The sequence below is a fragment of the Oncorhynchus clarkii genome, chromosome 14 (assembly GCF_045791955.1).
Source record: "Oncorhynchus clarkii lewisi isolate Uvic-CL-2024 chromosome 14, UVic_Ocla_1.0, whole genome shotgun sequence".
Classification (NCBI taxonomy): domain Eukaryota; kingdom Metazoa; phylum Chordata; class Actinopteri; order Salmoniformes; family Salmonidae; genus Oncorhynchus; species Oncorhynchus clarkii.
The window spans coordinates 32,802,906-32,825,524 of NC_092160.1; the positions used below are offsets into that span (position 1 = coordinate 32,802,906).

Genomic DNA, 22,619 nt, shown 5'->3' on the forward strand with positions numbered 1-22,619 from the left:
CAATCATTAGACTCTCAATTTATAAATTACCACACTGACACACAGTGGATGGACAGACATAAATAACCAGACTGAGACACAGTGGATGATGACAGAGATAAATAACCAGACTGACACACAGTGGATGATGACAGACATAAATAACCAGACTGACACACAGTTGGATGATGACAGAGATAAATAACCACACTGACACACAGTGGATGATGACAGACATAAATAACCAGACTGACACACAGTGGATGATGACAGAGATAAATAACCACACTGACACACAGTGGATGATGACAGACATAAATAACCAGACTGACACACAGTGGATGGACAGACGGGTGGATGGTGATTGGGCCGGGTGTTCTCTCTCCATCTGATGAGTGTGTGTGTGTCTGTGTGTGTGTGTGTGTGTGCGTGCGTGCGTGCGTGCGTGCGTGCGTGCGTGCGCGCGTGTGTGTGTGTGTGTGAACGTTTCTCATTCAGAGGATAATTTCCCAGCGTAAACGAGCTAAACCAGGAAATGACTACATCCCAAATGGCACTCCATTCCCTATATAGTGCACTACCCACAGGGCTCCTTTCAAAAGTAGTGCACTACGTAGGGAACAGAGTACCATTTGAGATGTAGGCAATCTCTCCCGGCTGATGGTGGTAGAATTGAACAGATGAGGAAACCTAACCCTCATCCATTTTATATACAGCCCTCGGCCCTGCTCCTCCATCGTCCCCTCGGAGGGGCGGGAGTAAAGGGGAATCGTTTTGGAGGGTTTGAGGCATTTAACGGGGACTAGTGAGAAATGTAAAAGTGGGACTGAGCACACCAGAAGATACTGAGGTGAGAGGTCAGAGCCCGTATTCAGAAAGCTTCTCAGAGTAGGAGTGCCGGTTTAAGATCAGTTTAGCCTTTTAGACCACAGTGAACACAGGCCCAAACCTACATCAGAGACAAGGGGCCCAAACCTACATCAGAGACAAGGGGCCCAAACCTACATCAGAGACAAGGGGCCCAAACCTACATCAGAGACAAGGGGGCCCAAACCTACATTAATGACAAGGGGGCCAAACCTAAATCAGAGACAAGGGGCCCAAACCTACATCAGAGACAAGGGGCCCAAACCTACATCAAAGAAAAGGGCCCCAAACCTAAATCAGAGACAAGGGGCCCAAACCTACATCAGAGACAAGGGGCCCAAACCTACATCAGAGACAAGGGGCCCAAACCTACATCAGAGACAAGGGGCCCAAACCTACATCAGAGACAAGGGGGCCCAAACCTACATCAGAGACAAGGAAACAAACCTACATCAGAGACAAGGGGCCCAAACCTACATCAGAGACAAGGGGCCCAAACCTACATTAGAGACAAGGGGCCCAAACCTACATCAGAGACAAGGGGCCCAAACCTACATCAGAGACAAGGGGGCCCAAACCTACATCAGAGACAAGGAAACAAACCTACATCAGAGACAAGGGGCCCAAACCTACATCAGAGACAAGGGGCCCAAACCTACATCAGAGACAAGGGGCCCAAACCTACATCAGAGACAAGGGGCCCAAACCTACATCAGAGACAAGGAAAAAAAACTACATCAGAGACAAGGGGCCCAAACCTACATCAGAGACAAGGAAACAAACTTACATCATAGACAAGGGGCCCAAACCTACATCAGAGACAAGGGGCCCAAACCTACATCAGAGACAAGGGGCCCAAACCTACATCAGAGACAAGGAAACAAACCTACATCAGAGACAAGGGGTCCAAACCTACATCAGAGACAAGGGGCCCAAACCTACATCAGAGACAAGGAAACAAACCTACATCAGAGACAAGGAAACAAACCTACATCAGAGACAAGGGGCCCAAACCTACATCAGAGCACCAGTTGTACTTTATGTAACATAATCAAAGACTAAAACACTGTAACATAATCAAAGACTAAAACACTGTAACATAATCAAAGACTAAAACACTGTAACATAATCAAAGACTAAAACACTGTAACATAATCAAAGACTAAAACACTGTAACATAATCAAAGACTAAAACACTGTAACATAATCACATTGTTAATAAGACATACCTTTTCTCTTTCAACTGCTGGTAGTAAATGTTTAAACAAATGTTGCGTCCCAAATGTAACTCTATTCACAAAAGATTGTGCACCATATAGAGCCCTATGGATCCTGGTCATTAGTAGTGTACTATATAGAGCCCTATGGATCCTGGTCATTAGTAGTGCACTATATAGGGAATAAAGTGCTATTTGGGACGCATCATTTGGTGAAGTAACAATGAACATCAGTGAGAGACTGAGAGACTGACTCCACTCACCCCATAGACCAGTTCCCCCACCATCCCGTTCCACGTCTTGGTGTCTGGATCCCGCGCACCGTACTTCCCGTCTGCTACTACTGACAGTTTGTATCTTATCCCCACATGTTTTGCAATTTCGGCAGCTAAATCGACACAGTAGCCTTCATATCTGTCATTCCCCTCCAGATTCATCTGGTGTTTCTTGTACATCACATAAGGGGCTTCCTGTTAATAGTCAGATCACACGCTGGTTTATTCACACACACGTGCTCACACACCACCCCCCTCCGCCCTCCCCCACACACACACAATCCCAAGGAAGCAGCATCAAGCAGCAGTCTCATGCAGGCATGCATGTGCAGATGACACACCACAGATGCATTGAAGTGCATGCTGATAACAGCAGGATGACCAGCCAGGTAGTTGTTTTACCAAGCTGTGGTGGCCAGCGGACTCCCAGCCCTAATTCACCCAGCATCCTGTCTCTCAGCCTTGGGGAACCGTTGTGTGTGCATTTGTCTGTGTGTGTCTGCATGTGTGACAAACTATACATCCAAGAGGACCTTCTCACAGTGTCTGGCTGAGGCTACAATATGCCTTAATTAGAGATATGTGGTCTTCAACAGATGCTGGGTGTATTGGTAGGCTGGGTGTATTGGTAGGCTGGGTGTATTGGTATGCTGGGTGTATTGGTAGGCTGGGTGTATTGGTAGGCTAGGTGTATTGGTGTGCTGGGTGTATTGGTATGCTGGGTGTATTGGTAGGCTGGGTGTATTGGTAGGCTGGGTGTATTGGTATGCTGGGTGTATTGGTAGGCTGGGTGTATTGGTAGGCTGGGTGTATTGGTAGGCTGGGTGTATTGGTAGGCTAGGTGTATTGGTAGGCTGGGTGTATTGGTAGGCTGGGTGTATTGGTAGGCTGGGTGTATTGGTAGGCTGGGTGTATTGGTAGGCTGGGTGTGAGTTAGCTCAGAGTGGGGATGGGGGTGGAGGTTCATAAAGTAAACGGCCGTGACTCGGATCAGGAAGTGTTGCTGTATTATTATCTCAACATAATCATCAACAAGCACGTTTTATCAATCAATGTGCAAAGGGAGAAGGCTTTAATAAGAATCATTCCAAAAAACTCAAACAAAAGGGAGACATTTTCATTCTAATCCCAAAACTCAAATTAAAAATGACCTTGAAAGTTAATAAATAAATATTTAAAACACCACCAGGACGAGGTGCTTTTCTCCCATTTTCAACCACTGGTGGTGGTGCTGCTAGCTTGTTGCTATGGTTTCATCATTACCCTACAACCACTGGTGGTGGTGCAGCTAGCTTGTTGCTATGGTTTCATCATTACCCTACAAACACTGGTGGTGGTGCAGCTAGCTTGTTGCTATGGTTTCATCATTACCCTAAAAGCACTGGTGGTGGTGCAGTTAGCTTGTTGCTATGGTTTCATCATTACCCTAAAAGCACTGGTGGTGGTACAGCTAGCTTGTTGCTATGGTTTCATCATTACCCTAAAAGCACTGGTGGTGGTGCAGCTAGCTTGTTGCTATGGTTTCATCATTACCCTACAAACACTGGTGGTGGTGCAGCTAGCTTGTTGCTATGGTTTCATCATTACCCTACAAACACTGGTGGTGGTGCAGCTAGCTTGTTGCTATGGTTTCATCATTACCCTAAAAGCACTGGTGGTGGTACAGCTAGCTTGTTGCTATGGTTTCATCATTACCCTAAAAGCACTGGTGGTGGTGCAGCTAGCTTGTTGCTATGGTTTCATCATTACCCTACAAACACTGGTGGTGGTGCAGCTAGCTTGTTGCTATGGTTTCATCATTACCCTACAAACACTGGTGGTGGTGCAGCTAGCTTGTTGCTATGGTTTCATCATTACCCTACAACCACTGGTGGTGGTACAGCTAGCTTGTTGCTATGGTTTCATCATTACCCTAAAAGCACTGGTGGTGGTGCAGCTAGCTTGTTGCTATGGTTTCATCATTACCCTAAAAGCACTGGTGGTGGTGCAGCTAGCTTGTTGCTATGGTTCCATCATTACCCTACAAACACTGGTGGTGGTGCAGCTAGCTTGTTGCTATGATTTCATCATTACCCTACAAACACTGGTGGTGGTACAGCTAGCTTGTTGCTATGGTTTCATCATTACCCTAAAAGCACTGGTGGTGGTGCAGCTAGCTTGTTGCTATGGTTTCATCATTACCCTAAAAGCACTGGTGGTGGTGCAGCTAGCTTGTTGCTATGGTTCCATCATTACCCTACAAACACTGGTGGTGGTGCAGCTAGCTTGTTGCTATGATTTCATCATTACCCTACAAACACTGGTGGTGGTGCAGCTAGCTTGTTGCTATGGTTTCATCATTACCCTACAAACACTGGTGGTGGTGCAGCTAGCTTGTTGCTATGGTTTCATCATTACCCTACAAACACTGGTGGTGGTACAGCTAGCTTGTTGCTATGGTTTCATCATTACCCTACAAACACTGGTGGTGGTACAGCTAGCTTGTTGCTCTGGTTTCATCATTACCCTACTACCACTGGTGGTGGTACAGCTAGCTTGTTGCTATGGTTTCATCATTACCCTACAACCACTGGTGGTGGTACAGCTAGCTTGTTGCTATGGTTTCATCATTACCCTACAAACACTGGTGGTGGTGCAGCTAGCTTGTTGCTATGGTTTCATCATTACCCTACAACCACTGGTGCTGGTACAGCTAGCTTGTTGCTCTGGTTTCATCATTACCCTACAACCACTGGTGGTGGTACAGCTAGCTTGTTGCTATGGTTTCATCATTACCCTACAACCACTGGTGGTGGCACAGCTAGCTTGTTGCTATGGTTTCATCATTACCCTACAACCACTGGTGGTGGTACAGCTAGCTTGTTGCTATGGTTTCATCATTACCCTACAACCACTGGTGCTGGTACAGCTAGCTTGTTGCTCTGGTTTCATCATTACCCTACAACCACTGGTGGTGGTACAGCTAGCTTGTTGCTATGGTTTCATCATTACCCTACAAACACTGGTGGTGTTGCTGCTAGCTTGTTGCTATGGTTTCATCATTACCCTACAACCACTGGTGGTGGTGCAGCTAGCTTAATGTTATGGTTTCATTACCCAACAAAAGAAGAGCTGCTGCTCACACAGAACCGACGACACCATTTGAGACAACACATAATTAGAGGGTTGCAAGTGGCGAGGCAATGGCTTGTTTGTTCTGTGCTGAACCTAACTCCTCTTCACGCTTGCTCTATTGTAAATGACCCCCACCCAGAGTTAACATAGTGTTTATCCACTGATGCTGTTATCCATTCTGAAGCCTTTAAATGCTTCCTTTTTAGAGAGAGAGAGGGAGAGAGATGTTTCAGAATACAGATTTCATGTAATTCTTCCTTTTTAGAGAGAGAGAGAGAGAGGGAGAGGGAGAGAGAGAGGGAGACAGACAGACAGACAGACAGACACAAACAGGCAGAGAGAGAGAGACAGACAGAGAGAGAGAGACACAGACAGAGAGAGAGAGACACAAACAGAGAGAGAGACACAGACAGAGAGAGAGACACAAACAGAGAGAGAGACACAGACAGAGAAAGAGAGAGAGAGAGACACAGACAGAGAAAGAGAGAGAGAGAGACAGACAGAGAGAGAGAGAGAGAGAGAGACCTTTCATGAGTGTTCCTTTACTATTCAAAGGTTGTCTATAGCACAAGGTCATTACGACAGCTGACATTGACAGCCCCCTGAATTTTTTTGCATTCAGGGCAGGGAAAGTATATGGTAAAATATTAGCGTGAATGGAATAATTCCCATTGCAGTCGTCACTGCAGCCAGGAAATCTAAGCACAACTCTCTCCTTCCTTCCAAAGCAACTCACTGGAGGCTGTACACATAACCAGCCCTCAGAGGAACCAAACAAAATAGATAAAAAAAACAAAAATGACATTATAATTTTATCCTCCCTCAAATGTGTTTTATTTTGGTTTGTCTTTGAGAATCCATTGCAGTATCATCACCACAATCATCACATTTTCCTCCTCATCTTCCTATACCAGATTGTCATTGAACCATTTACTTGATGAGGACAGACAAGACAGGTTCTACTTACGTACGGATGGCGAATGTTGGTTTGTATGTGTTTTCTATTAGATGGAGTCACAACTCAACCATTTACCCACTTACTCATGTATCATATAATACCAATATTGTGATGTCACTGCTACGACAGGCCACTGAAGTATGAGAATTCTAAATGCTTTGACACCCACAGGGATACAGTTGAAACACTCTCTTCTCCTTACAGAGGGATCAACTGTTTCAACGTGTAGTGAGTGGATGCAAAGCAAACACAAAAAAGATGTGGTTCTGCCCAGCCCAGCCCAGGACAGACTGTATCAACCGGTTAGGCATCAACACTGCCGCTCGCGGCCCTGACTGGCAGAATACGTTGTGGTGAACACATTTCAAAGTTGCCATGGAAAGTGTACCATAATAGTAGTGACCACAATCGTTCGGTTTTCCACAGAAGAAGACTCGTTGGCGACCACCTGTTGTTCTAACACATTTACTAATCGCTGGTACTCGTTCCAGTAGCCAATCTGAAACAGAGAAAACACAGGTTAGCATAGCAACCATAGAATTAGACTGAGTTCTATTCTTCTAATTCTATGTTAACAACATTCCCTGTGTTCGACCCCCCACCCACAACCCCCTCCCTCCCCTCAACTCCACTATATAAAGGGTATAAAACAGTTAAGTAGGAAGATTTTAGTAACACATTATACTGCTTATATGTGCTTATAACAGATACTTACACATTATAAATGCTTATATGTGCTTATAACAGATACTTACACATTATAACTGCTTGTATGTGCTTATAACAGATACTTACACATTATAATTGCTTACATGTGCTTAATAACACATTATAAATGCTTATATGTGCTTATAACACGTAATAACACATTACTCGCTTTTAAGAAATAATAAAAAAGAGCAACCTAATATAGATACTGGAGGTGAGCCTAAATCTACTGTCATTCCTCCGGTGTAGTAGAGTAGCCTTATAGATACTGGAGGTGAGCCTAAATCTACTGTCATTCCTCCGGTGTAACAGAGTAGCCTTATAGATACTGGAGGTGAGCCTAAATCTACTGTCATTCCTCCGGTGTAGTAGAGTAGCCTTATAGATACTGGAGGTGAGCCTAAATCTACTGTCATTCCTCCGGTGTAACAGAGTAGCCTTATAGATACTGGAGGTGAGCCTAAATCTACTGTCATTCCTCCGGTGTAGTAGAGTAGCCTTATAGATACTGGAGGTGAGCCTAAATCTACTGTCATTCCTCCGGTGTAGTAGAGTAGCCTTATAGATACTGGAGGTGAGCCTAAATCTACTGTCATTCCTCCGGTGTAGTAGAGTAGCCTTATAGATACTGGAGGTGAGCCTAAATCTACTGTCATTCCTCCGGTGTAACAGAGTAGCCTTATAGATACTGGAGGTGAGCCTAAATCTACTGTCATTCCTCCGGTGTAACAGAGTAGCCTTATAGATACTGGAGGTGAGCCTAAATCTACTGTCATTCCTCCGGTGTAACAGAGTAGCCTTATAGATACTGGAGGTGAGCCTAAATCTACTGTCATTCCTCCGGTGTAACAGAGTAGCCTTATAGATACTGGAGGTGAGCCTAAATCTACTGTCATTCCTCCGGTGTAACAGAGTAGCCTTATAGATACTGGAGGTGAGCCTAAATCTACTGTCATTCCTCCGGTGTAACAGAGTAGCCTTATAGATACTGGAGGTGAGCCTAAATCTACTGTCATTCCTCCGGTGTAACAGAGTAGCCTTATAGATACTGGAGGTGAGCCTAAATCTACTGTCATTCCTCCGGTGTAGTAGAGTAGCCTTATAGATACTGGAGGTGAGCCTAAATCTACTGTCATTCCTCCGGTGTAGTAGAGTAGCCTTATAGATACTGGAGGTGAGCCTAAATCTACTGTCATTCCTCCGGTGTAACAGAGTAGCCTTATAGATACTGGAGGTGAGCCTAAATCTACTGTCATTCCTCCGGTGTAACAGAGTAGCCTTATAGATACTGGAGGTGAGCCTAAATCTACTGTCATTCCTCCGGTGTAACAGAGTAGCCTTATAGATACTGGAGGTGAGCCTAAATCTACTGTCATTCCTCCGGTGTAGTAGAGTAGCCTTATAGATACTGGAGGTGAGCCTAAATCTACTGTCATTCCTCCGGTGTAGTAGAGTAGCCTTATAGATACTGGAGGTGAGCCTAAATCTACTGTCATTCCTCCGGTGTAGCAGAGTAGCCTTATAGATACTGGAGGTGAGCCTAAATCTACTGTCATTCCTCCGGTGTAACAGAGTAGCCTTATAGATACTGGAGGTGAGCCTAAATCTACTGTCATTCCTCCGGTGTAACAGAGTAGCCTTATAGATACTGGAGGTGAGCCTAAATCTACTGTCATTCCTCCGGTGTAACAGAGTAGCCTTATAGATACTGGAGGTGAGCCTAAATCTACTGTCATTCCTCCGGTGTAGTAGAGTAGCAGACAGCTGGTCTAATTTAAACCCTCCCACATCCAGCTACACAGGTTGTAGGGTAAATAATTGATTTTGGGTTGTGTGAATGGAATACAGACTCAGTAATGAATCATAATGTTCTATGTGTGCTCGGGCACCTGCCTCTCTGCACTGCAGGTCTACTATCTTCATTTGATCCCTCTGTTGCGCAGAGAATTTTCCTGTGGAGCAGGAAATGCAAATTCTAGCCATCTAAGATTTGTAATTTCCTCTTTAAAATGTCAGACTTGATTTATCCTAACAAAGCATGTGTCAACACCTAAAAATGTCCATTAATTATAAAAACAAGTACTCACGCTCCAAACCATGTGAAGGAATAACCCAAGGAGGTTGAGATAATTATGGTTAACATAATTATGCCTCATTGGGTTAATCCTTCACATGGTTTTTGAACTCTACAGATATTTTCTCTCCAATGCACCGGCCACCTTTCATTCTAGCCTGAGCGCAAACCCTCATATTGGCTATCTACATTAATTATAATCCACATAATAATTCACATTTCCTGTTGCTGCAGGATTATTTTCCTGCTGTAACAAATTAAGATCCTACATATGTATGTATTCCTGCCACTGCAGCTATATACTATTATACTATTATACTGCAGTTTAAGTTGTACATCAATACCTTCTACTGCAGCTATATACTATTATACTATCATACTGCAGTTTAAGTTGTACATCAATACCTTCTACTGCAGCTATATACTATTATACTATTATACTGCAGTTTAAGTTGTACATCAATACCTTCTACTGCAGTTATATACTATTATACTATTATACTGCAGTTTAAGTTGTACATCAATACCTTCTACTGCAGCTATATACTATTATACTATTATACTGCAGTTTAAGTTGTACATCAATACCTTCTACTGCAGCTATATACTATTATACTATTATACTGCAGTTTAAGTTGTACATCAATACCTTCTACTGCAGCTATATACTATTATACTATTATACTGCAGTTTAATATATTGTTTGTTGTACAGGTGGGAGATATACTGGTTGGTGTACAGGTTGGAGATATACTGGTTGTTGTTCAGGTTGGAGATATACTGGTTGGTATACAGGTAGGATATATATTGTTTGTTGTACAGGTGGGAGATGTACTGGTTGGTGTACAGGTGGGAGACATACTGGTTGGTGTACAGGTTGGAGATATACTGGTTGGTGTACAGGTTGGAGATATATTGGTTGGTGTACAGGTGGGAGATGTACTGGTTGGTGTACAGGTTGGAGATATATTGGTTGGTGTACAGGTGGGAGATATACTGGTTGGTGTACAGGTTGGAGATATATTGTTTGTTGTACAGGTGGGAGATATACTGGTTGGTGTACAGGTTGGAGATATATTGTTTGTTGTACAGGTGGGAGATATACTGGTTGGTGTACAGGTTGGAGATATATTGGTTGGTGTACAGGTGGGAGACATACTGGTTGGTAGCCAGCTGAATGGATTCTATATAGTGCACTGCATTTGACCAGGGGCCATAGGGTAGTGTATAGTGTAGCAGGGTAGTGTATAGTGTAGCAGGGTAGTGTATAGTGTAGCAGGGTAGTGTATAGTGTAGCAGGGTAGTGTATAGTGTAGCAGGGTAGTGTATAGTGTAGCAGGGTAGTGCTGTGACAGCAAAGTCTGTGTTGGTATGCGTGTGTGTGTGTGTGTCATCAGATGAGACACACCACTCTCACCCCTCATTCCAGCCCTCTCTCACCACCATCACCACCGTCACCCCTCATGCCAGCCCTCTCTCACCTGCCATCACCCCTCATACCAGCCCTCTCTCACCACCTTCACCACCGTCACCTTCCGTCACCACTGTCACCCCTCATACTAGCCCTCTCTCACCACCGTCACCCCTCATACTAGCCCTCTCTCACCACCGTCACCCCTCATACTAGCCCTCTCTCACCACCATCACCCCTCATACCAGCACTCTCTCACCACCGTCACCCCTCATACCAGCCCTCTCTCACCACTGTCACCCCTCATACTAGCCCTCTCTCACCACCATCACCCCTCATACCAGCCCTCACTCACCACTGTCACCCCTCATACCAGCCCTCTCTCACCACTGTCACCCCTCATACTAGCCCTCTCTCACCACCATCACCCCTCATACCAGCACTCTCTCACCACCGTCACCCCTCATACCAGCCCTCTCTCACCACTGTCACCCCTCATACTAGCCCTCTCTCACCACTGTCACCCCTCATACTAGCCCTCTCTCACCACCGTCACCCCTCATACCAGCCCTCTCTCACCTCTATAACCTGTCATTGTCTAACCAATCTATCTCTATGTCTGCCTCAGTATCTCACTTTCTCTCTTTCTTTCACTTTCTCTCTCTTTCTCTTTCTCTCTCTCTCTGATGCTCTCTCTCTCTCTCTGATTTTCTCTCTTTCCTCCTCCTGTCTCTATCCAGCTGTGAGGGGTAAGACACCAGATCTGTGAGGGGTAAGACACCAGGGCTGCGAGGGGTAAGACACCAGGGCTGTGAGGGGTAAGACACCAGGGCTGCGAGGGGTAAGACACCAGGGCTGTGAGGGGTAAGACACCAGGGCTGTGAGGGGTAAGACACCAGGGCTGCGAGGGGTAAGACACCAGGGCTGCGAGGGGTAAGATACCAGGGTTGTGAGGGGTAAGACACCAGGGCTGCGAGGGGTAAGACACCAGGGCTGCGAGGGGTAAGACACCAGGGCTGTGGGGCACGTGTTAGATTCAATGGTTCCTAGCAAGTGTTGGAACTGGTTCATGTAGAAGAACAAAGTTATTTGAGGAACAGAACCCGTATCGGAAACCAAAGTGATCTATACTGTTCCGGAACAGAACCGTTATTTTAAAAGCGTTACAACTGTTAATAATGTTATTTTAGGTTCCAGGCATTTTGTTCCAGTCCCACAGAAATCGCAACAAAGTCCCTATGCAAAGCCCTCTGTCTGTCACTCAGAAACGTATTCCAGCGTCTGCCTGCCAGCTGGAAATCCTTACCAGTGGGTGTGTATAGTCTGCCTGCCCCTCCCCTCTGAAGCATAGGTTACTGTAGCCCCTCCCCTCTGAAGCATAGGTTACTGTAGCCCCTCCCCTCTGAAGCATAGGTTACTGTAGCCCCTCCCCTTTGAAGCACAGGTTACTGTAGCCCCTCCCCTCTGAAGCATAGGTTACTGTAGCCCCTCCCCTCGGAAAGCATAGGTTACTGTAGCCCCTCCCCTCTGAAGCATAGTCTACTGTAGCCCCTCCCCTCTGAAGGATAGGTTACTCTAGCCCCTCCTCTCTGAAGCATAGGTTACTGTAGCCCCTCCCCTTTGAAATATAGGTTACTGTAGCCCCTCCCTTCTGAAGCATAGGTTACTGTAGCTCCTCCTCTCTGAAGCATAGGTTACTGTAGCCCCTCCCTTCTGAAGCATAGGTTACTGTAGTCCCTCCCCTCTGAAGCATAGGTTATTGTAGCCCCTCCCCTCTGAAGCATAGGTTACTGTAGCCCCTCCCCTCTGAAGCACAGGTTACTGTAGCCTCTCCCCTCTGAAGCATAGGTTACTGTAGCCCCTCCCTTCTGAAGCATAGGTTACTGTAACCTACTGTCGACATTACAAGTATGATTCAGAAATTAGGGAGATATGCTTAATTCGAGAACAATAGATTCACTTTTCCAGTGCTAGTTTTTCAATGCTCCCTCCTCACCCGCAGTTGCATCTCTCGCCATACACTGTGACTGACAGCACAGTGTGTATGTGTTTGTCTTTCATTATGATTAAACCATGCTGTTACGGAAAAATACAATTTGCTCTTTAACGTCTTCCAATACAGCACACTGACTCAGTACCAGTGTCCCCTGTATAGAGCCTCGTTATAGTTATTCTTATTGTGTTACTTTTTATTATTACTTTTTATTTTAGCCCACTTGGTAAATATTTTCTTCTTCTTGAAATGCACTGTTGGTTAAGGGCTTGTAAATAAGAATGTCATGGTAAAGTCTACACTTGTTGTATTCGGCGCATGTGGCTAATAAAGTTTGATTTGATTTAAATTCCTTACCCGCTCCATAGCAAACTGTTCAGAAAGGAACAGAAAGGAACAATACATATTGGTCCTTTTTAGGGGGGGGGGGTCGAACCCGGTTCAGAACGTTATTTTTCTGGTGGAACAGTGGAATGGAATGAAAAAAAGAATGGTTCTGTTCAGAACGAAACGATTGGAAAATAATTTCGTATTCAACCCCTGGCTCCTACAGACATGTGTAGAAATCCTCTATCTGTCGGATAGGATAAATTACAAAGGTAATGTCATAATTCATAACCAATGACAGGAATAAATAAGGAACTGAACTCTTGACGACTGGCTGAAGTTCATCCTGTTGTGATGTAGACAATTTCTGACCAAAATGAGATTTAAAAGCTGTGTTGGTAAGGAGTTATAGAGAGCGCTGTAGATGGATGTGAGAGCCTGCACCTTTTTGGGTCCCCCTGTTCTCATCTCATAGACGTCTATAGTGTAGTTGGACCTCCGGCCATAGCTGTCAAACTGGATGTTCCCCGTCATCCCCTGAACCTGGACCTGCACCGCGGGACAGTAAAACACAGGGACAAAGCACACAGAACAACGTGTAACACAGACTGCCATGTTATTATCGAAACACACAGAACAACGTGTAATACAGAAAGCAAAGTTATTATCAAATTTGGAAATGGATGGATTTAGGAAATGGCAGGTATTCACATAGGTTGAATCGTTGGCGTTAATCAAATGATGGAACTGATAGGCTTTAATAAAAGATGTGGGTTTATGGTAATGAGAATGAGAGTCTCTTTGTATTTCAGAGAGCTGAGCTGAGGGGGAGAGAATTTAACTGTGAGAGGTCTGTGAGAGGACATCTGGGAGGCAGAGGAAGGAGGAGATTAGTCTCTTTTTATCGTTCTCTATCTCTCCCTCTGCCCCCTCTTTATATAGATATCTATCTTTCTCTCTGCCCCCTCTTTCTATAGCTCTCTATCTGCCCCCTCTTTCTATCGCACTTGCTCTTCGTTTCTCTGTCTCGGTTTCTCAATCTTACAAGTCTCACTCTTATCGTCTCCATCTCACTCACTACTTCCCCTGTCTATCTCTCTCTTTACTCCCTACCTACCTCCATCTCTCTCACTACTTCCCCCGTCTATCTCTCTCTCTCTCTCTCCTCCCTACCTCCTCCCTACCTACCTCCATCACTCTCACTACTTCCCCTCTCTCTCTTTACTCCCTACCTACCTCCATCTCTCTCACTACTTCCCCTGTCTATCTTTCTCTTTACTCCCTACCTACCTCCTCCCTACCTACCTCCATCACTCTCACTACTTCCCCTGTCTATCTTTCTCTTTACTCCCTACCTACCTCCATCTCTCTCACTACTTCCCCCATCTATCTCTCTCTCTCTCCTCCCTACCTCCTCCCTACCTACCTCCATCACTCTCACTACTTCCCCTATCTCTCTCTCTCTCTCCTCCCTACCTACCTCCATCTCTCTCACTACTTCCCCTGTCTATCTATCTCTCTCTCTCTCCTCCCTACCTACCTCCATCTCTCTCACTACTTCCCCTGTCTATCTCTCTCTCTCTCCTCCCTACCTACCTCCATCACTCTCACTACTTCCCCCGTCTATCTGTCTCCCCTCGCTCCCTACCTACCTCCAATTCAATTCAATTCAAGGGCTTTATTGGCATGATAAACATGTGTTAACATTGCCAAAGCAAGTGAGGTGCATAATATAAAAAGTGAATATATAAAGTGAAATAAACAATAAAAATGAACAGTAAACATTACACATACAGAAGTTTCAAAACAATAAAGACATTACAAATGTCGTATTATATATATACAGTGTTTTAACAATGTACAAATGGTTAACCTCCATCTCACTCACTCTCACTCCCCATCTAGCTCTCTCTCTCTCCTCCCTACCTATCTCCATCGCACTCACTACTTCCCCCATCTAGCTCTCTCTCTCTCCTCCCTACCTACCTCCATCTCTCTCACTACATCCCCTGTCTATCTGTCTCCCCTCGCTCCCTTACCTACCTCTTTCCTTCCTTCTCTCTCTCCTTTCCCTTCTCTGCCTACAATCTTCCTTCTCTCTCTCTACCTCCCTCCCCATCTGTCCCTCTCTATCTTACCATTTTGAGTGCTCTCTCGATGTCGATGCCTTGGCTCCATGGCACGGCAGGGTTGGCCAGACAGTCTCCTGCTCCCCCTCGCCTTGACACGTCTACACGTTGGCGCCGCAGGTACCGGAACGCCTCAGCGATCACCAGGATGGCATCGTGGGTCAGAGCTGACGTGTACTGCCGAGGACAAGAGAGTTCAGGGGGTTCACAAGAGATCACCAGAAATCACAAGAGATCACCAGAAATCACAAGAGATCACCAGAAATCACAAGAGATCACCAGGAATCACAAGAGATCACCAGAAAATACAAGAGATCACCAGAAAATACAAGAGATCACCAGAAATCACAAGAGATCACCAGAAATCACAAGAGATCACCAGAAATCACAAGAGAGATCATGGGGTTCACAAGAGATCACCAGAAATCACAAGAGATCATCAGAAATCACAAGAGATCACCAGAAATCACAAGAGAGATCATGGGAGACTAACCGATGATCGCACTGTCCCACACGTTCATCGCAAACTTACCTTGACTTGGAGAAAACAGGTTGTTCCTTAACCAGCACCTTGACTAAATGTGTTAAGGCAACAGTAAATGTTTACTGTTGTCCCACATGAAGGATTCAGCCCCCACCAACCCTCAGGCCAATTTAAACTTTTTTTGCGCTAACTCATATTTTTTGCACAAATGCTTCTATTGCAGTAAATGATCTATCCTGTTGCCTAGTCACTTTACAACTACTATATGTACAGTACATAGCTACCTCGATTACCTCGAACATCGATACAATGACTCGGTACTGGTACTCCGTTTATATGGCCATGTAATTTACTACTTCCTATATATACCATGTTATTTACTACTTCTTGTATATACCATGTAATTTACTACTTCCTATATATATACCATGTTATTTACTACTTCCTGTATATAGCCACGTTATTTTCTACTTCCTGTATATATCCATGTTATTTTCTACTTCCTGGATATAGCCATGTTATTTTCTACTTCCTGGATATAGCCATGTTATTTCTACTTCCTATATATATATATATATATATATACATTATTTTCTACTTCATGTATTTAAACATGTTATTTAATTCTTCCTGTATATATCCATGTTATTTACTACTTCCTATACATATTATTGTCTACTTCCTATATATATATATATATATATATATATATATATATATATATATATATATATATATATATATACACACATTATGTTCTACTTCCTGGATATAAACATGTTATTTACCACTTCCTATATATAAAATTGATTTTCTACTTCCTGTGTATAGACATGTTATTTACTATTTCCAATATATTGTCATGTTATTTACTACTTCCTATATATATACATGCTATTTTTTACTTCCTAAACTCAGCAACAACAAAAAAAGTCCTCTCACTGTCAACTGTGGTTTTTTTTCAGCAAACGTAACATGTGTAAATACAGTGCCTTGCGAAAGTATTCGGCCCCCTTGAACTTTGCGACCTTTTGCCACATTTCAGGCTTCAAACATAGAGATATAAAACTGTATTTTTTTGTGAAGAATCAACAACAAGTGGGACACAATCATGAAGTGGAACGACATTTATTGGATATTTCAAACTTTTTTAACAAATCAAAACTGAAAAATTGGGCGTGCAAAATTATTCAGCCCCTTTACTTTCAGTGCAGCAAACTCTCTCCAGAAGTTCAGTGAGGATCTCTGAATGATCCAATGTTGACCTAAATGACTAATGATGATAAATACAATCCACCTGTGTGTAATCAAGTCTCCGTATAAATGCATCTGCACTGTGATAGTCTCAGAGGTCCGTTAAAAGCGCAGAGAGCATCATGAAGAACAAGGAACACACCAGGCAGGTTCGAGATACTGTTGTGAAGAAGTTTAAAGCCGGATTTGGATACAAAAATATTTCCCAAGCTTTAAACATCCCAAGGAGCACTGTGCAAGCGATAATATTGAAATGGAAGGAGTATCAGACCACTGCAAATCTACCAAGACCTGGCCGTCCCTCTAAACTTTCAGCTCATACAAGGAGAAGACTGATCAGAGATGCAGCCAAGAGGCCCATGATCACTCTGGAGGAACTGCAGAGATCTACAGCTGAGGTGGGAGACTCTGTCCATAGGACAACAATCAGTCGTATATTGCACAAATCTGGCCTTTATGGAAGAGTGGCAAGAAGAAAGCCATTTCTTAAAGATATCCATAAAAAGTGTCGTTTAAAGTTTGCCACAAGCCACCTGGGAGACACACTAAACATGTGGAAGAAGGTGCTCTGGTCAGATGAAACCAAAATTGAACTTTTTGGCAACAATGCAAAACGTTATGTTCGGCGTAAAAGCAACACAGCTGAACACACCATCCCCACTGTCAAACATGGTGGTGGCAGCATCATGGTTTGGGCCTGCTTTTCTTCAGCAGGGACAGGGAAGATGGTTTAAATTGATGGGAAGATGGATGGAGCCAAATACAGGACCATTCTGGAAGAAAACCTGATGGAGTCTGCAAAAGACCTGAGACTGGGACGGAGATTTGTCTTCCAACAAGACAATGATCCAAAACATAAAGCAAAATCTACAATGGAATGGTTCAAAAATAAACATATCCAGGTGTTAGAATGGCCAAGTCAAAGTCCAGACCTGAATCCAATCAAGAATCTGTGGAAAGAACTGAAAACTGCTGTTCACAAATGCTCTCCATCCAACCTCACTGAGCTCGAGCTGTTTTGCAAGGAGGAATGGGAAAAAATTTCAGTCTCTCGATGTGCAAAACTGATAGAGACATACCCCAAGCGACTTACAGTTGTAATCGAAGCAAAAGGTGGCGCTACAAAGTATTAACTTAAGGGAGCTGAAAAATGTGCATGCCCAATTTTTCAGTTTTGATTTGTTAAAAAAGTTTGAAATATCCAATAAATGTCGTTCCACTTCATGATTGTGTCCCACTTGTTGTTGATTCTTCACAAAAAAATACAGTTTTATATCTTTATGTTTGAAGCCTGAAATGTGGCAAAAGGTCGCAAAGTTCAAGGGGGCCGAATACTTTCGCAAGGCACTGTATTTGTAAGAACATAACAAGATTCAACAACTGAGACATAAATTGAACAAGTTCCACAGACATGTGACTAACATAAATGGAATAATGTGTCCCTGAACAAAGGTGGGGAATGGCCCTAGACCTAACCCTCTGATCCAACAGGTCCCAGACGTGATCAATGGGATTGAGATCTGGGCTCTTCACTGGCCATGGCAGAATACTGGCATTCCTGTCTTGCAGTATGGCTGGTGGCATTGTCATGCTGGAGTGTCATGTCAGGATGAGCCTGCAGGAAGGGTACCACATGAGGGAGGAGGATGTCTTCCTTGTAACGCACAGCGTTGAGATTGTCTGCAATGACAACAAGCTCAGTCCGATAACGCTCTGGCACACCGCCCCAGAACATGACGGACCCTCCACCTCCAACTCAATCCCTCCAGAGTACAGGCCTGGGTGTAACCCTCATTCCTTCGACCATCCCCCCCGGTGAGACAAAACCGCGACTCATCAGTGAAGAACACTTTTTGATAGTCCTGTCTGAATCGGCGATGGTGGGTTAGTGCCCATAGGCGACGTTGTTGCCGGTGATGTCTGGTGAGGACCTGCCTTACAACAGGCCTACAAGCCCTCAGTCCAGCCTCTCTCAGCCTATTGAGGACAGTCTGAGCACTGATGGAGGGATTGTGCATTCCTGGTGTAACTCAGGCAATTGTTGTTGCAATCCTGTACCTGTCCCACAGGTGTGATGTTCGGATGTACCGATCCTGTGCAGGTGTTGTTACACGTGGTCTGCCACTGCGAGGACGATCAGCTGTCCGTCCTGTCTCCCTGTAGCACTGTCTTAGGCGTCTCACAGTACGGACATTGCAATTCATTGCCCTGGCCACATCTGCAGTCCTCATGCCTCCTTGCAGCATGCCTAAGGCACGCTCACACAGATGAGCAGGGACCTTGGGCATATTTATTTTGGTATTTTTCAGAGTCAGTAGAAAGGTCTCTTTAGTGTCCTAAGTTTTCATAACTGTGACCTTAGTTGCCTACAGTCTGCAATGTTATTTACTTCTTCCTATATATAGCCAAGTTATGTTCTACTTCCTGTATGTAGCCATGTTATTTTCTACTTCCTGTATATAGCCATGTTATTTTCTACTCCCTGTATATAGCCATGTTATTTTCTACTTCCTGTATATAGCCATGTTATTTTCTACTTCCTGTATGTAGCCATGTTATTTTCTACTTCCTATATATAGCCATGTTATTTTCTACTTCCTGTATGTAGCCATGTTATTTTCTACTTCCTATATATAGCCATGTTATTTTCTACTTCCTGTATGTAGCCATGTTATTTTCTACTTCCTATATATAGCCATGTTATTTTCTACTTCCTGTGTATAGCCATGTTATGTTCTACTTCCTGTATGTAGCCATGTTATTTACTACTTCCTGTATGTAGCCATGTTATTTACTACTTCCTATATATAGCCATGTTATTTTCTACTTCCTGTATATAGCCATGTTATGTTCTACTTCCTGTATGTAGCCATGTTATGTTCTACTTCCTGTATATAGCAATGTTATGTTCTACTTCCTGTATATAGCCATGTTATGTTCTACTTCCTGTATGTAGCCATGTTATTTACTACTTCCTGTATGTAGCCATGTTATTTACTACTTCCTATATATAGCCATGTTATTTTCTACTTCCTGTATATAGCCATGTTATGTTCTACTTCCTGTATGTAGCCATGTTATGTTCTACTTCCTGTATATAGCAATGTTATGTTCTACTTCCTGTATATAGCCATGTTATGTTCTACTTCCTGTATGTAGCCATGTTATTTACTACTCTCTGTCTATTGCCATGCTATTTTCTTCTCGTTATTCACTGTGCATTTATTCCTCATGTCACTATTTATATTTTCCTCTTATCTTCCTCTCTGTATGGTTGGAAAAGGATCCATCAGTCAGCATTTCACTGTTAGTCTACTCCTGTTGTTTACCAAGCATATGACAAATACATACATGTTCAGTTTGTACTTTTATCTTATCTTTAAATATACCTGTTGTCTACAAAGCATTTGACAAATATAATTTGATTTGATATATACATTTGAATGAATTACTATAGCGCACTCCTTGGGACAATCAGTGTGTTCTTGTAAATACCAGTTCTCTATGGCAAAACGTATCATTCACCCAAGTTTTGTCAAAATCGGGCCAGTGCTATCTGTGATGTTGCATGTGACTAACGTACAAATGTACTACCGGACAGAGACAGATTCACAGTTCCTTCCCTGATTTCATCGTGGGGGACAATTAAGTGTAATTTCAAACCCATTTCTTCCTTGGTCATTGTTTAATTAGATGTTCATTGAAGCTGTGCTATAACCTTGCTTCACATCTGCCTATCAATATATCGATCGTTGGGGAAGGGAAGGAGAGAAATGAAAAAAGAAAGAGAATGGGAAAGTGACATACTGAGAGGAGAAGAAGTGAGAAAAGAGGAGAAGGAGAGGAAACGAAAGTGAGAAGAGAGGAGAAGGAGAGGAAACGAAAGTGAGAAGAGAGGAGAAGGAGAGGAAACGAATGTGAGAAGAGAGGAGAAGGAGAGGAAACGAAAGTGAGAAGAGAGGAGAAGGAGAGGAAACAAAAGTGAGAAGAGAGGAGAAGGAGAGGAAACGAAAGTGAGAAAAGAGGAGAAGGAGAGGAAACGAAAGTGAGAAGAGAGGAGAAGGAGAGGAAACGAAAGTGAGAAGAGAGGAGAAGGAGATGAAACAAAAGTGAGAAGAGAGGAGAGGGAGAGGAAACGAAAGTGAGAAAAGAGGAGAAGGAGAGGAAACGAAAGTGAGAAGAGAGGAGAAGGAGAGGAAACGAAAGTGAGAACAGAGGAGAAGGAGAGGAAACGAAAGTGAGAAGAGAGAAGGAGAGGAAACGAAAGTGAGAAGAGAGGAGAAGGAGAGGAAACGAAAGTGAGAAGAGAGGAGAAAGAGAGGAAACGAAAGTGAGAAGAGAGGAAAAGGAGAGGAAACGGAAGTGAGAAGAGGGGAGAAGGAGAGGAAACGAAAGTGAGAAGAGAGGAGAAGGAGAGGAAACAAAAGTGAGAAGAGAGGAGAAGGAGAGGAAACAAAGTGAGAAAGGAATGTGAGAAGAAAGAGAATGGGAGAGTGACAGAGGCTGAGAGGAGAAGGACAAGAGGGAGAGCTCTCTATCCAAAAGAAGAGAGAGATACATTCAGTTTTGCATACATAACAGTACATCATGAAAGGCTTGGCTGCTGTTCTGTAGTCTGCAGTAGGTACCTTTAACGGGGTGTTCTTGGCCTCTGGGAATTCCCTTTCATCCAGTCTCTCCCAGCGCTGTAGGAACTGCTGAACGATGGGGTTCTCATGGCTCACTATCTGGAAGCCTGATATGTTGGCCCCGCCTTGGAAGACCTTGTCCAAGCTCACATTGGAGAAACCCTGACATCAGAGAGAGAGGAGGGAGGCATGGACGGAGACAGGGAGAGAAGGATGGAGGGAGAGAGACAGGGAGAGAAACAGAGAGAGAGAGAGAAAGAGAGAGAGAAAGCGAGAGAGAAAGCGAGAGAGATAGAGAGAGGGAGAGAGACAGACAGTGAGACAGAGAGAGAGAGGCAGAGAGAGAGATACAGAGAGAGAGAGAGGCAGAGAGAGATAGAGAGAGAGACAGAGATAGACAGAGAGACAGATAGAGAGAGAGATAGAGAGAGAGAGACAGAGAGAGAGAGAGAGAGACATAGAGAGAGAGAGAGGCAGAGAGAGAGAGAGAGAGAGAGAGAGAGAGAGAGAGAGAGAGAGAGAGAGAGAGAGAGACATAGAGAGAGAGAGAGAGACAGAGAGAGAGAGAGAGAGAGAGAGAGAGAGAGAGAGAGAGAGAGAGAGAGAAAACTCAGGGTCCAAAAGCATAACGTTTTCAATAAAATTTTAAAGGAATCACCTTGAAATTGTGTTTTGGGATATGAAAACCACCCTGAATGTTGCACGAGGAAGGATGTCATAAATCTAGCTACTCAATATAACTCAGTGAAGAGTATTCGACCCTACAAGGTAGTCAATAGTCACAGAAAGGAATAACATTTTATTTTCAGCCATAATAAAATGGAGGTCTATGTTTCTTTGAACAGTGTCTCTTCTACATACGGTACTGCGCAATGGAATTAAGATATGGTACAACAACACAACAACACCTTTTCTCCTGGTTGATGGCTTAGTCCATCCTCCCAGAGAATCAAACGTATTGTAATGTATTCTGACAAGCCGGCGGCTCCAACTGCCGTCAAATTACACAGTGCCTCCTGGAGTCATGTCAGAGTGAGCTTTCTTTTCATGGTCAAATTGCTAGTTTCAGAGTACAGCGTCATGTTATGGAGTACAAGGGCATGTGTCCGTGACTTGTGCATAATGGGGACTTTTAAAGTCAGGGACACAGTGGAGAGAGAACAACAGGACAGGAGAAGAGAGGGGAGAGGAGGGGAATGGG

At 43.9% G+C, this 22,619-nt stretch overlaps 1 protein-coding gene across 1 annotated transcript in view; it reads right to left on the reverse strand.

Annotated features, from left to right (window-relative positions):
- The window catches only part of LOC139366527 (glutamate receptor 3-like), a 233,824-nt gene that overhangs the window by 46,838 nt on the left and 164,367 nt on the right, over window positions 1-22,619 (reverse strand). Inside the window, exons 6-10 of the mRNA XM_071104130.1 lie at window positions 21,419-21,580; window positions 15,062-15,229; window positions 13,368-13,472; window positions 6,799-6,909; window positions 2,327-2,533 (exon numbers count right to left, since the gene is read on the reverse strand). Of these exons, the coding sequence (XP_070960231.1) occupies window positions 2,327-2,533; window positions 6,799-6,909; window positions 13,368-13,472; window positions 15,062-15,229; window positions 21,419-21,580 (753 nt within the window). The remainder of the gene's footprint in view (window positions 1-2,326; window positions 2,534-6,798; window positions 6,910-13,367; window positions 13,473-15,061; window positions 15,230-21,418; window positions 21,581-22,619) is intronic.